We start from the raw sequence: 13,247 nt of genomic DNA, 5'->3' as shown, positions 1-13,247 counted from the left end.
CATTTTTCAGTTACAAGGAAAGGGCCAATTACTTTATTACTTATCTTGAAAGGTAATCTTATAAGGAATCTTAAAGAAATCACAAACCTAAACTTTATATACGAAAAAGAATCAATCTGCTCCATTTTAAATCGTTAGGTAACTTGTTATAGATTAACCATGTGGTAAGCAAGGTGATTTTGTCAGGTTGTTTACTGGCAGGCTGCATTTTTCAGTTACAAGAAAAGGGCCAATTACTTTATTACTTATCTTGAAAGGTAATCTTATAAGGAATCTTAAAGAAATCACAAACCTAAACTTTATATACGAAAAAGAATCAGTCTGCTCTATTTTAAATCATTAGGTACATATCCATTCATTAATAGTTTTTTACCAGGAGATTGAGGACATAAATGGGTGAAAGGAATTAATCATCACCTGTGGTCATCAAGCAAACCCAGCAAGGAAAGTACATCAGCCAGTGATAATTGGGCTGCTTTGTCCCCTGACTTTAAAGAGTTGCACATTTAGCTATGTCCCTTTCTAAAACTTTAGATTGTCTTCTTGGGGTTTTCACCTCACAGTTATTTAACAAAAACATCTTAGTCTAACTTTGTTATTTTCAAACCTTTGTTTCAGCTGTGATGCATTCTGAGCCCTGTGAACACATCCCCCAGCATTAAGGTTAAAAGAATTTACACTAGCTGGGCTATAGGCACTCAGTTGTTAGTCATTAACTTGAGCTACAATCCATGCAGCTCCTTAGGTGAGACTCACAGACTTGGCTATGAAACATATTCTTGTATTTATTTTTACTTCTCAAACCCTGTTTAATTATTATCAAATTAGACAGTACGGCTTAGGGGAATCATCTTGAAATACACAGGTTAAAATGCCCAGTAGAACGGGATATTTCCAAGAGGAAAACACACTGTATTACAGGAAGTGGAGATCTCCCCACATCCACTCACACAGTGCTAGGTACCAGAGAAAGAGAGTTGCAGCAAACATGCAAAGGTGCAGCAGAAGCAAAAGGCATCCTGGGGTCTGTAGTCCTGTGGCCTTGCCTAAATGAGATTGGCTCATCAGAGGACCCTTCAGCTGGGCTGACACCTGGAACTTCAACTGTAACTCGCTGCTTCTCTGGCATGGCCCACGGCCCTTTATGATTCCCCAGTACATCGTCCCACCCCCTGTCAAACCTTATTCTAGACCTAGAGTGCAGTACTTCTGCTGGTTTAGCTAAATATCGAGCCAGACACATCCTGCGCTCACAGCACTTATGTCAGTTGGGAGCCACTTGTGGTTACAAATTCAAAAAATGATATGGGCACAATGCTTTAAGGACAACAGTATTCAAACTCAGATAGTTCCTTCATGGCTGTATGTTTTTAGACATTTTCCTTTGTCATGAGAGTGCCGTGTCTCAAGCTCTCATTAAAAGCACTCTGCCCATCTCACTATACCATGCCTCTTCCACCAACGTAAGTTCCTACGTATGGTAAAGAAAGGTCTGTCCATTCCACATTTTACATTGTAGTTTCTCCTCTTAGAGCATACCAGATCCTACCAGTGACTCTATGCTTGGTGTCCAGGGAACTTCCTCTCAACAGTTGGCAATATATGTATTCCTGAGGCTTTTTCCCTATTCTATGTATGCATGCCCTGCTCTCCTTTCCAGAACTGTGAGACGCGGCTAATGTTTCAATGTTGTTTTCTCATACATACCTAATTGTCTCTATTGAGTCAGAAAAGTCCCCAGAATTAGGAGTTGGAGTTAGTAATTCCAGAGAAGGTATTTGAGTAACATTAGCCACCGGTGAATCTTAGGGGAAACTATTTGAGAAAAAAAAAAACAGAATTTCCAGGGAAAATTACAGCTGTTGCATGTGTAACTGACAAAGTAAAACTAAAAACTGCCCCTCCCCCCACCAAATCACCAATATAATGCCAAGTGAGAGTCCATTTCCACAGGTGCTTTGCCCTGAGGAAACCCATTGGACAGGTAGTCACATACTGATCTGAGACTAGGCTGCATGGCTCCTAACACATGGAGCCCTAGAATAGTCCAGTGTTCCTTATGGCTCAGATGAACCAGGCAGTCAGGCACTGACTTCCCTCATGTTGACTCACTATGCAACCCTTGTCTTTGGAGCTTTGTGTCATTTCCACGGCACTCAGATTGATCCCATCTAGCCTCATGATTTTCACCTACAATATGCTACAAGAGCTTCCTTAATTTTCTGCTTAAAGTCTATCCCAATTCAAGCCATTCAAATGCAAATGATCTCTGATTATCATAGTTTCCTGTACCAGGCCATCTGCATGCTGTATCATGAATTTCCCCTTTTTACGTTATCTTCTATCACGTCTACCTCACTCTCTCCCTCTTCACTATCCAGTTCTTCCTATGGGTTGTGTGACCGTGGATCCCAGGAGGACATATTTAGCATGGATCTAAGTTGTGTTCTCTTTCTCTTAATCTCCCAGAAAGAACCCATGAAGCCAACATCTCCATCTCATCTTCCCTTTCTTCTGTAAATCCAGAGGCTACTGTGGAGGGGAACATCTGCATATCTTTTTCTCTTTGCGATTCTTCCCTTACACAGGCAAATTATTATTTGTTTTGTTTTGTTTTTCGAGACAACATTTCTCTGTTGTAATATGGGCGGTTGCGGCTGGGCTGCGTCCCCAAACACCCCAGCCACCTGCCCTGCCCGGCTAGCTTTACCCGAAATAATTACACGGACACTGTATTCTCCTAAACACTGCTCTGGCCCATTTCCAATAATCTATGTAGCGCCCCTAGGTGCGCTTACCGGGAAGATTCTAGCCTAAGTCCATCCTGGGTCGGAGCTGGGGCATGGTGTGCGTCTTCCCTGGAGCAGGTAGCATGGCGTCTCTCTTGCGTCTGCTCAGGAGAGGAGAGCTGTGGAGTCTGAGCTCACTTCCTCTTCCTCCCGGCGTTCTGTTCTGTTTATTCCACCCACCTAAGGGTGGGCCTATCAAATGGGCCTAGCAGTTTCTTTATTGCTTAGCCAAAGGAATCAACAAATTGATATATGACACTCCCACATCACTTCCCCTTTTTCTGTTTAAACAAAAAAAGGAAGGCTTTAACCTTAACATAGCAAAATTACATATAACAAAACAGTTATCAAGTAAAGGTTACATCAGAAACATTTATACATATAACAAAATTGACTGTAAAATCCATACCAATGCAAATTATTCATACCTATATCGTTTCCCCCTTTAAATGTAAAAGAACATTTATAAACTATATTTGGGAACATGGGCGCAGTTTTTTCTCTCCAAACTGCTTCCTGCTGAATGGGGGCGTCGTTAATCAGATTATTTAGGGTGTAACCTGTGTGCCAGGTTTATCTCAGTTGGCAGTTGAGCAAGGCAATTTTCTGAAGATGTTCACAGCAACCCTTCAGGAGGACGTGGTCCATCATACCAAATCGGAATAGAAGAAATCCATAGAGTCTCATCCTCTGTGAAAACAAAAGAAGACTCTCTCCAAAGCATCATATCCTTAGACCCAAATTCTGAAATCATACCCTCATGATATCCATTCTGGTTCCACTTGGCAGCCCATAAAATGAAATGTCTCTCTGTACTTAGCTCCTTCACAGCCAAAAATTTTAAAGAAAACACAATGTACATAATCCAGACTCTCTGTGAATTTTCCATCTTTACGCGGCTTATTTTTATTTATATCTATACTTTTTTCTTTTTAAACCATTAACTTTATTCTCTATATTCTTTTTCTTCTCTCTCCCAAGCCAACGTACATTCACCCAACAGTGTGACTCATTTAGCGGTCTGAATCTGTCCTATTGTGAATCTGCAATTTTTTACTATCCAGGAGCACTTTTGATTTGCACCTTTAAATCACTAGGCGCTTAAGAATCTAAGCTGTGACATTCCTAGGTTAACTTTTTGCTTTCTGAGCGTATATCTTTGACCTGGAATAACCCTGTAGACCAGGCTGTCTTTGAACTCTCAGAGATCCGCCTGTCTCTGCCTCCCAGGCATTGGGATTAAAGGTGTTTGCTACTACAACTTGAACTCACAGAGATCTGTTTGTCTCTGCCTTCTAGGCACTGGGATTAAAGGCGTGTGCTACCACACCTTGAAGTCACAGGGGTCTATCTCCCTCTGCCTCCCAAGTGTTGGGATTAAAGGTGTGTACACACAACAACTCTCTTCCTTTTTTTGTTTTTTGCTTTAAGAACTTCAACTTTCAGCTTGCATATATTTTTAACACACTTTAAACCATTCAGAAATTTTCTCTGTCTTTGAATCTCTCTTTACTGTATATCTCTCTTTTTCTGACCACAAGAGCCTTTAATTTACTAAGCAATATCAGTAGGACTAAAGGCGTGGCTTTGACGGCTGGATCCAGTCCATTCCTTAACTTTCCAGCCTCATGGCCTTTCAAGGTCCCTGCCAGCCAGCGAGCTACAACAGACAACACTCAAATCCTCTCTCGGTAGCCGGCCCTCCTGCCTCAAACAGTCAGAGTTTGCCCTGGCAGGATGGCCCAGAAAGCTGGCATTTTAAACATGCAGCTTTTTTCCTGCTACGGCTGAAAACCGAAAAGCATGTGTTCAGCTTTTCGTCAACACCATTTAAGTGTTTCGTGGCAGGACCTCTTAATGAGCTGCAGGTTTTGCAGCTGAAGCTGAGTCAGGAAAATTTCAAAATGGAGGACGTACCATTTTGTGCTAGCTCTGGGGCTACCAGGTAGGAGCGGCACTCAGCACTTTAATTCTGAGACTGAGCATGCAGCACAGAAATTCTTTTCATCCAAGTAACATCCAAATCTGACAGGCAGAGCACTACGCAGTCTGAAAACACGTCCCTGTATGGCGGCAGGAATCCGCCATGCTCTTCCGCCTGCCTAAGCCTGATTCTGCCTTCTGCCCAGGAGCAGGCGGGGAGCTCTGAGTCATCATCAAGGTCTCAGAGCACTCTCCTTCGGATCCCAAGCGGGAACACAAACATAAAGCCAGAGTTTGCACTGGCGGCACAGCCCCAGGAAGCCACGCTTTGAAATGACACAGCGTTTTTTCTGCTGCTGTTGCCGAATCAGGAAATCTCTCTACAGCACGCCACCAACAAACAGCAAAAATCTGTGCTAAACTCTCTCTCCATTATTTTTAAGCCTTCTCAGGTTTTTTAAGTGGGTTTAGTTAGCCACACGTCTGGGCGTCATTTGTAGTAATAAGGGCGCAGCGGCAGGGCTGCGTCCCCAAATCCCCAGCCGCCTGGCTCGGCTAGCTATGCCCCAAATAATTACACGGACACTGTATTCTCCTAAACACTGCTCTGGCCCATTTCCAATAATCTATGTAGCGCCCCTAGGTGCGCTTACCGGGAAGATTCTAGCCTAAGTCCATCCTGGGTCGGAGCTGGGGCATGGTGTGCGTCTTCCCTGGAGCAGGTAGCATGGCGTCTCTCTTGCGTCTGCTCAGGAGAGGAGAGCTGTGGAGTCTGAGCTCACTTCCTCTTCCTCCCGGCGTTCTGTTCTGTTTATTCCACCCACCTAAGGGTGGGCCTATCAAATGGGCCTAGCAGTTTCTTTATTGCTTAGCCAAAGGAATCAACAAATTGATATATGACACTCCCACATCATTTCTCTGTAGCTTTGGAGCCTGTATTGGAACTAGCTCTTGTACACCAGGCTGGCCTTGCACTCACAGAGATCCACCTGCCTCTGCCTCTTTAGTGCTAGGATTTATGATCCGGGTGGCAGGAACGCAGCCCGCAGCTCCTTCTACAACCACCGCCTGGCTAAGCAAGTTCTTTATGAGGCCATAATTCAGCCTTAGTTGCAGCCATTATTTCCAAGAGCAAGGACCATGCAATTGATGCCACAGTCTACTTACAATCCCTACATGCTACTTTCAGGGACTGTAACATATCCTCTAGTCCACCAGTTATTTGAGAGGACATCCACATATTCACTCCTCACACTCACGAGGAGTCTTGCCACTCCATTCCACATATAGGAAGCCAGTACTCTGGGCTTTCTTCCAATGGAACTCTACTTTTAGAGAAATTCATCTTAGTTACATGTCATCTTATTCATAGCAGGGATGGTACAACTACTCCTGCAGAAAGGATGCATGCCATTCTATATCTCATTAAAAAGGCTGGCTACATTAGGATTGCCCCATGGCCGTTCCACCCTTAGGAAATTTAACTTCAGTTGCATGCCTCATCATGTGCTCTTGCTCACCCAGCTTAGGCTCTGTGGTGTCCAATGTTTGAATACCAAGGGTTATGCAAACATTTCCTGGGAAACATGAACAAATGTTCACTTACCTGTTGTGTGGCAAGGAAGTTCATTTAATATAGGAAGTAAACAACTCAAAATAGCCTTAGGAAGTCCCTGAAATTGACTAGATTCACTAGGCCCCTCCTTTACTAAAAGTTGATAAGCAGTAAAAACGGCTAAAAGTCACCCTCAGACAAGCCCAGGCTCCTGGAAGATGCAGGGACCAGCTGAGCTGCCTGGAAGAGACTCAGAACAACTATGACACCTGGGAAGGACACTTACCAACTGTGTGAGCTGTGTGCAGTCTGGGCAGTGTGCTCCAGGTTCCCAGATTTTGTGATCTGCCATCCATGTCAGGATGAGTTTTAGTGATACATCTCTCTTTGAGTCATTTCTGCTTCTGTAAGTAACCCCTCCCCTATATTCTTATTAGTAACCCCAATACAACTCATTGGTTCACCATGTTAACTTTGGTATCAGTACTTCAGTCTGTCATCAGTTCCCTATTCGAAGCGAGTAGACATTGTTCAGGTCTCCCGAGTAATGATGGCACACAACATCATTCCAGATGTGATACCAATGACAGAAACGGAGACATGGTCCACCTAAGTGTAGTGTATTATCAATAAAATCTGTTTCTTCATTCATTTGCAGGCTATTTGTGTATGGTTCTGAAAACAAAAGTCTAGAAAACAAGTTCTAGAACAAACTATTACACATTTCCTTGGCAGATTATTTAGGTCAAAGTTTAGAATGACACTTTCCCCATGTTCTCATCTTCATCTACTGGAACTCACCTAATCACCTTGTCTTAGGGTTTCTATTATAATAAAACACCCTGACCACAAGTGACTTGGGGTGGAAAGGGTGTTGGGCAATATGACTTTAAGATTCATTACATTTGTTTACGCCCTGGAATATTTGTTCAATGATGCAAAAATGTGTCCCATTCTTTTATGTTGCATTTGTTTAACTCTGTGAAGGTGTGTTACTTTTGCCTGTCTAAAACACCTGATTGTTTTAATTAGGAGCTAAGTGGCTAATAGCTAGGCAAGCAAAAAAATAGGTGTGGCTGAGTACAAACAGAATAAATAAGAGGAAAATTCTGGGAAGAGAAAATGGAGGAGCAAGAAAAGAATGGGGCCAGACACCCAGTCACACAGCCAGACATGAAATAAGGGGAAAAAAAAGATATACCGAAATAGAGAAAGGTAAAGGTCCAGAGGCAAAAGGTAGATGGGATAATTTAAGAAAAAGCATGCTAGACACAAGCTAATCTAAGATGGAGTATTCCTAAAAAAGAATAAGCCTCTGTGTGTATTTATTTGGGAGCTGATAGCAGGCTCCCCAAAGAGTCAAAGAGTAAAAACAACCAACAACAAAGGGGTTTATTTCAGTTTACTTCTTGTAGTCTAGGAGAAGGGAAATCAGGAAAAGATCTCAAGGAATGAAGCTGGAGTCAGGAACTGAAGCAGAGATCATGGTGGAGACTCTGCTTACTGTCTTACTCCCCACCACTCATTCTCCTTTTTCATAGTACATAAACCCACCAACTCAGGGATTACCATACCTCCATGAGCTGGGCCCACCCACACCAACCCTTAATGGAGAAAATGCCCTACAAACTTGCCTACAGGCAATCTGATGGATGTATTTTCTCATTTACAGTTCCTTTTCCTGGGTCACACTACCTTGTGTCAAGACGATTAAAATATCAACCAGGACACATCTCAGGAGTCTGAAATCTCAGACAAAGCAGTCATTGTACTACTAGAGATGTGTTGATTGAGAAGGGCCATTGAACTTGTATTTGACTCTGTTTTCTTTGGTTTAGTATCTGAAGTTCTGTAAGAAAGTATCAACTCATACTCCCAAGGTCCAAATGAGGAACAGAAGGAGGGAGAACATGAACAAGGAAGTCAAGACCACGAGGGGTGCACCCACCCACTGAGACGGCGGGGCTGATCTATTGGGAGATCACCAAGGCCAGCTGGACTGGGACTGAAAATGCATGGGATAAAACCGGACTCTCTGAATATGGTGGACAATGAAGGCTGCTGAGAAGCCAAGGACAATGGCACTGAGTTTTGACCCTACTGCATGTACTGGCTTTGTGGGAGCGTAGCCAGTTTGGATGCTCACCTTCCTAGACCTGGATGGAGGGGGGAGGACCTTGGACTGCCCACAGGGCAGGAAACCCTGACTGCTCTTTGGACTGGAGAGGGAAAGGGAGGGGAGTGGGGAGTGGGGGGAAGGCGGAGGGAAAAGGGAGGCGGGGAGGAGGCAGAAATTTTTAATAAAAAAATTTAAAATAAAATAAAATAAACAGACAAAACCTAAAAAAAAAGGAAGCAACGTATTAACTGCTCTGAGAGGCCATGCTGGTGCAGGAGAGGAGTCTCAAGTTTAAGAGGAGGCGGACACAGGGTTCACATAGCATGTGCCAGTCTTGGAATTCAATGGAGTAACTCACTTGAAATTCCACCGGAGCATCAGGATAATATAGTCATGTTAAATACCCCTGCAGAATATAAGAAATTCCAGCAACAGGGTCACTAGCCTGGCAGACCTTTAGCTGTGACAATGGGAAAAGCACCTCTTCTTACATCGCTTAAGAGCATCCTTGATGTCCTTGTTCCTGAGACTGTAAATCAGAGGATTCAACATGGGAATCACCACTGTATAGAAGATGGATGCCATCTTGTCATAACCCTGAGAATGATCAGAGCTGGGGTGCATATAAACAAAGAGGCCTGATCCATAAAAGAGAGTGACAGCTGTCAGGTGAGAGGCACAGGTATTGAAAGCCTTGACCCTGCTGTCTACTGAGCTGATCTTCTGAACTGTGGTAACAATATAAGCATAGGATATCAGGATGACCAAGACAGAAGCCACCCCAAAAATCACTGCAATTACAAACTTCAGAACTTGCAGGGGGAAAGTTTCAGAGCAGGAGAGGACCAACAACTGAGGCAGGTTACAAAAGAAGTGGTTGATAACATTTGGCCCACAGAAATGGAGCTGAAGTATAGCACACAGTTGTATCAATGAACCAAAGAGACCAGTGATATAGGCTCCAACCACCATCTGCACACAGAGGGAAGGGGACATGATCGCCGTGTAGAGCAGAGGATTACAAATGGCAGCATAGCGGTCGTAAGCCATGGCTGCCAGAAGACAGCACTCAGCCAGACCCAGGCTTGAGAAGAAGAAGTACTGCATGACGCACCCCATAAACGAGATGGATTTAGGCTTCTGGAAGAATCCCGAGAGCATTTTAGGTGTTGTAGAGGAAATGTACCAGAAATCTAAAAATGACAAATTACTGAGGAAGAAGTACATAGGTGTGTGCAGGTGAGGGTCAATCCTAATCAAGACGATGAGGCCCAGGTTCCACAGAACTGTGGAGAGATAAATCCCCAGAAAGACAACAAAGAGAAGCAGCTTGAGCTTGGGAAAGTCTGAGAATCCCACCAGAATGAACTTGGTGATGGCTGTGCTATTCCTCCCTCCTGTCATTGTCTCAGAGCATCTTAAACCAGCTGGATAGGTTTAAACCTTAGACCTGCAGAGAGATACTTGGATTAAAAATGGTTGTTTAACATTATGGACCTTTCTTGTTTTGAGTACAGTATTGGATGAAAAATTATGCACAATCCAACTAACTTTAACAAAATCAAGATATAAGTATTATTCTGAAAATCACTAGAAAATCTCCTTCCTACCATTTCACAGTTTGAATTACATTCTTGCAATTCTGTCTATACATACAAACGGATGTCAAATTCTTGTCCAGATGCTGGTACTTATTCACACAAGTATAAAGATTTCATGACAGTGTTCCTTGTTATTTTTCTTATCAACATTGCCTGTAATTGTGAAAGATTCCATTTTTCACAATCTTACATGGAAAACTTACCTCATTGTTTTAAATTTCTATTTACTGCCCCCTTTCTACTAGACTTTTGTATAGAGTTTTGTATAAAATAAATACTTTTATTTCACCATCCCCCAAACTTGACAATTATTTCCCAAGTTTACCGTTCATTGTCAATATTAAGTGTATTCAGTCTTTTAACATATCAATTAACTTTATTTTTACCTATTCAACTCCATGTGATAATTATGGTCCTTGCTTTGATGGTACACTGAGAAAGTATTTATTTATATAATTCAGTAAGATTCTTCTCTACATTTTCTTTTAGTTTTAGCTTTTGTATTTGCATTAATTTCTGGAAAAAAATAATACATTGTATGAAGTATAAGTGTGAAGTTATTTTGTTTTTTTTTCTAAATTTATTGACACTCCTCCATTAAAATGAATTAAATGATTTGCCTGTTGGTCAAAATTGCCTTTATAACAGGATCGATTACAGAATCCCCATTTTATTCACTTTTTAATCTTAGTTTGTGTGCCACCCATACAGTTCCATGTCATTTTACAGTTATTTATGATGATATTTTATTAGTAAGTCATAGAGCACTGCAATAACTGACAAGCATCCCTTCATTTCTGAGAGGTCACCTTGATGGTGCTCATGTTAATACCTTCAAAAGATCTGCGTAATGAATCCATCAAAGGAAATAAAATCAGGATTCACACTGAATTCCACTTTTCATTAATCTAGGGAGAGATAATGCATAAAAATTCAGTTGGTAAGTAAAGGTATAGAAGAGGCACTACTAACTCTTAATAAATATTCATTACTGCTCCACCCGATGGGAGGACCTGGGTCTAATGACACCGGCTCTGGGTCCCAAGGTCTGTCTCTGTGTCACTCTGACACCTCCGGGATTCTGGTTTCTCCGCTTCAAAATGGAATCACTGTAGCTCTTCTCTTTGCATCAAAGAGATGTTGTCTGTATAAAAATAATAATTGTGGTGGGAAATCATTCAGCAAGAACTATAGTCTGATAGGCTACAGCAATAGTAACATGATTTCATCAACCAAAGAAGAGGATAAATTAGCAACCTGCAAAAAGAAAATTACATTGACCCATGCTGTTCCTCAGTGCACACAATAAGGACACATCAAGGTTCAGGTTGTCTTCTACTGTAAAATTGACTTAAGGGCTGCCTATCTTCAAAGCCAAAATAGTTCAAGTGTATTATTAAAGAATTTTTACTTCAGGAAATTAGGTGGCTCATTGAAAATACTAATTGCTATGGTGTTTCTTGGGTTTGTTTTCTTGTGTCTATTCTTGGGACATACATATCCTGGACACCCTGACATTTGAATATTACGTTTAAATTATTAAGAAATACATTCAGTTTGTATCGTCCATGTGTTTAAGTAAATAAATCTTCTTAATGAAAACATCAAAACCACAATTTTTAACCTGTCAAACAAATGTCAAATTACCTCTACTTCACTGAGGAGCAAGAGAAAATGAAATAAAAGCATTCAGATGACAATGCTAAGGACAATACTCTGCAAAAGATGGCGTAATTGGAAAAACAGGAAGGCTGTTTCCACACCAATTCCTGCAGTTGCTTTTACTTCATTTCCTCTTGTCCATTTTCCATTCAAGATGAAAGCTACATTCTGAAATGCCATAGCCAATGTGACTCCTTCACTTTACCGTGAGTCAGTAAAATAAATCAGCTGACCCAACAACATGATGGTAACTTAATCATATGTAGTATCAGAGAGATGAAGTCAACTGAGGTATAAACAGAGCATATTAAGGTCAGATTTGAGGGACTGGGGAAGGCTCGGCAGTTAAGAGGGCTTGGTGCTCTTCTAGTGGATCCAAGTTTGGTTCCTAAGCCACAGCAGGTGACACCCAACTGCCTAGAACTCCAGCTTCGGGAGGTGACATCTTCTTGGCTTGTCTGCATGAACATGCACCTATATTCACATACATAATGCACACATACAAATAAAAATAAATCTTTTAAAAATGATCAAATTTACTGTTCTAAGTGTTCTTCTACTGCAGACACCATGTTTTCAGAGTACCATAAAAATAAAAAATTATGCAAAGCAATTTTTAGGAGTTGAAGAAAGGCACACGGCCAGTTCCTCAGTACAGAAATACCATTCCTATGCTTCTGAAAAAGTAACCAGCAGCAGCAATAAATTATTCATAGAATTATAGCCCAAGGGGTCAGGCCAAGGGACTGAGGGATTTAATAGTGAGGCGACAAAGAATCAGTCCTTTATTTTTGCTTGAAATCTCTCTCTCTTAATGTAATAAAATGTCATAATCTTCTAAACAAAATTTCATATCTTATAAGCTAAATGGTTTATTTTTGTTTCTCTTTAATATTAAAACCCAAATTAAATCTTGATGTAGGAGTCACAGAAAATGTTTTCCTGTTGTGCAAATAATATGGTGTTTGTGGAAATCTAGCATCTGCAAGGTACCAATCAGATTATCCTTTGGGAAACAGCAGAAGGAAGATTAAATAAGTTCTTCAAATCACTCCAGGAACAATCCATCACTCACTTTTTAATATGTTTTCAGAAAGGAAGGCACATGAAATAGGCAATTTAATATGAAGAAGAAAGAACGCAATGTGTAAACTAAAGCTTATTTTCTCACCAACTTTGGAAGCCTTTTCTATTACAAATTTGGAGTTCCTTCTAAACCCATTGTATGTGGGTCATTTTCTCATGCACTGAAAATCTCAGTACTCATGTTTAAATTTTATCAGATTTTTTTATTATACCACAGACTATTGATATAATTTTAGGTAAGAATAATTTTTTAAAATATTTCAACTTGTCTGACAACTAATCTGTTATACACTGCTATGTTAAAACAATGACTCAAATATATTTACTTAAAACATCAATGAAATATTGATCAGACAGTAAAAGCACCTGCTGCCAAGCCTTATGACCTGAATTTGATCCCCAGAACCCACACTGTAGAGAGAGTTGACTACTGTGAGTTTTCCTCTGATCCTCACACAATCCCTGAGGCACATGAATACATGCATATGTGCATGCACACACAATGAATAAAT

At 41.2% G+C, this 13,247-nt stretch overlaps 1 protein-coding gene across 1 annotated transcript; it reads right to left on the bottom strand.

The window, feature by feature from the left end:
• Nucleotides 1–8,842: 8,842 nt before the first annotated feature.
• Nucleotides 8,843–9,790, bottom strand: LOC142851390 (olfactory receptor 5AN6). The gene has a single exon (XM_075975242.1). It carries the CDS (start codon nucleotides 9,788–9,790, stop codon nucleotides 8,843–8,845), a length of 948 nt encoding a protein of 315 aa, XP_075831357.1.
• Between the last annotated feature and the right edge of the window lie 3,457 nt (nucleotides 9,791–13,247).

This window comes from Microtus pennsylvanicus, chromosome 5, assembly GCF_037038515.1.
Source record: "Microtus pennsylvanicus isolate mMicPen1 chromosome 5, mMicPen1.hap1, whole genome shotgun sequence".
NCBI lineage: Eukaryota > Metazoa > Chordata > Mammalia > Rodentia > Cricetidae > Microtus > Microtus pennsylvanicus.
This window is presented reverse-complemented; position numbering and strand designations above follow the sequence as displayed.

What these genes read in the sequence shown, in the direction of transcription:
- LOC142851390 (XM_075975242.1), bottom strand. Translation starts at nt 9,790, where the DNA reads ATGACAGGAGGGAGGAATAGCACAGCCATCACCAAGTTCATTCTGGTG.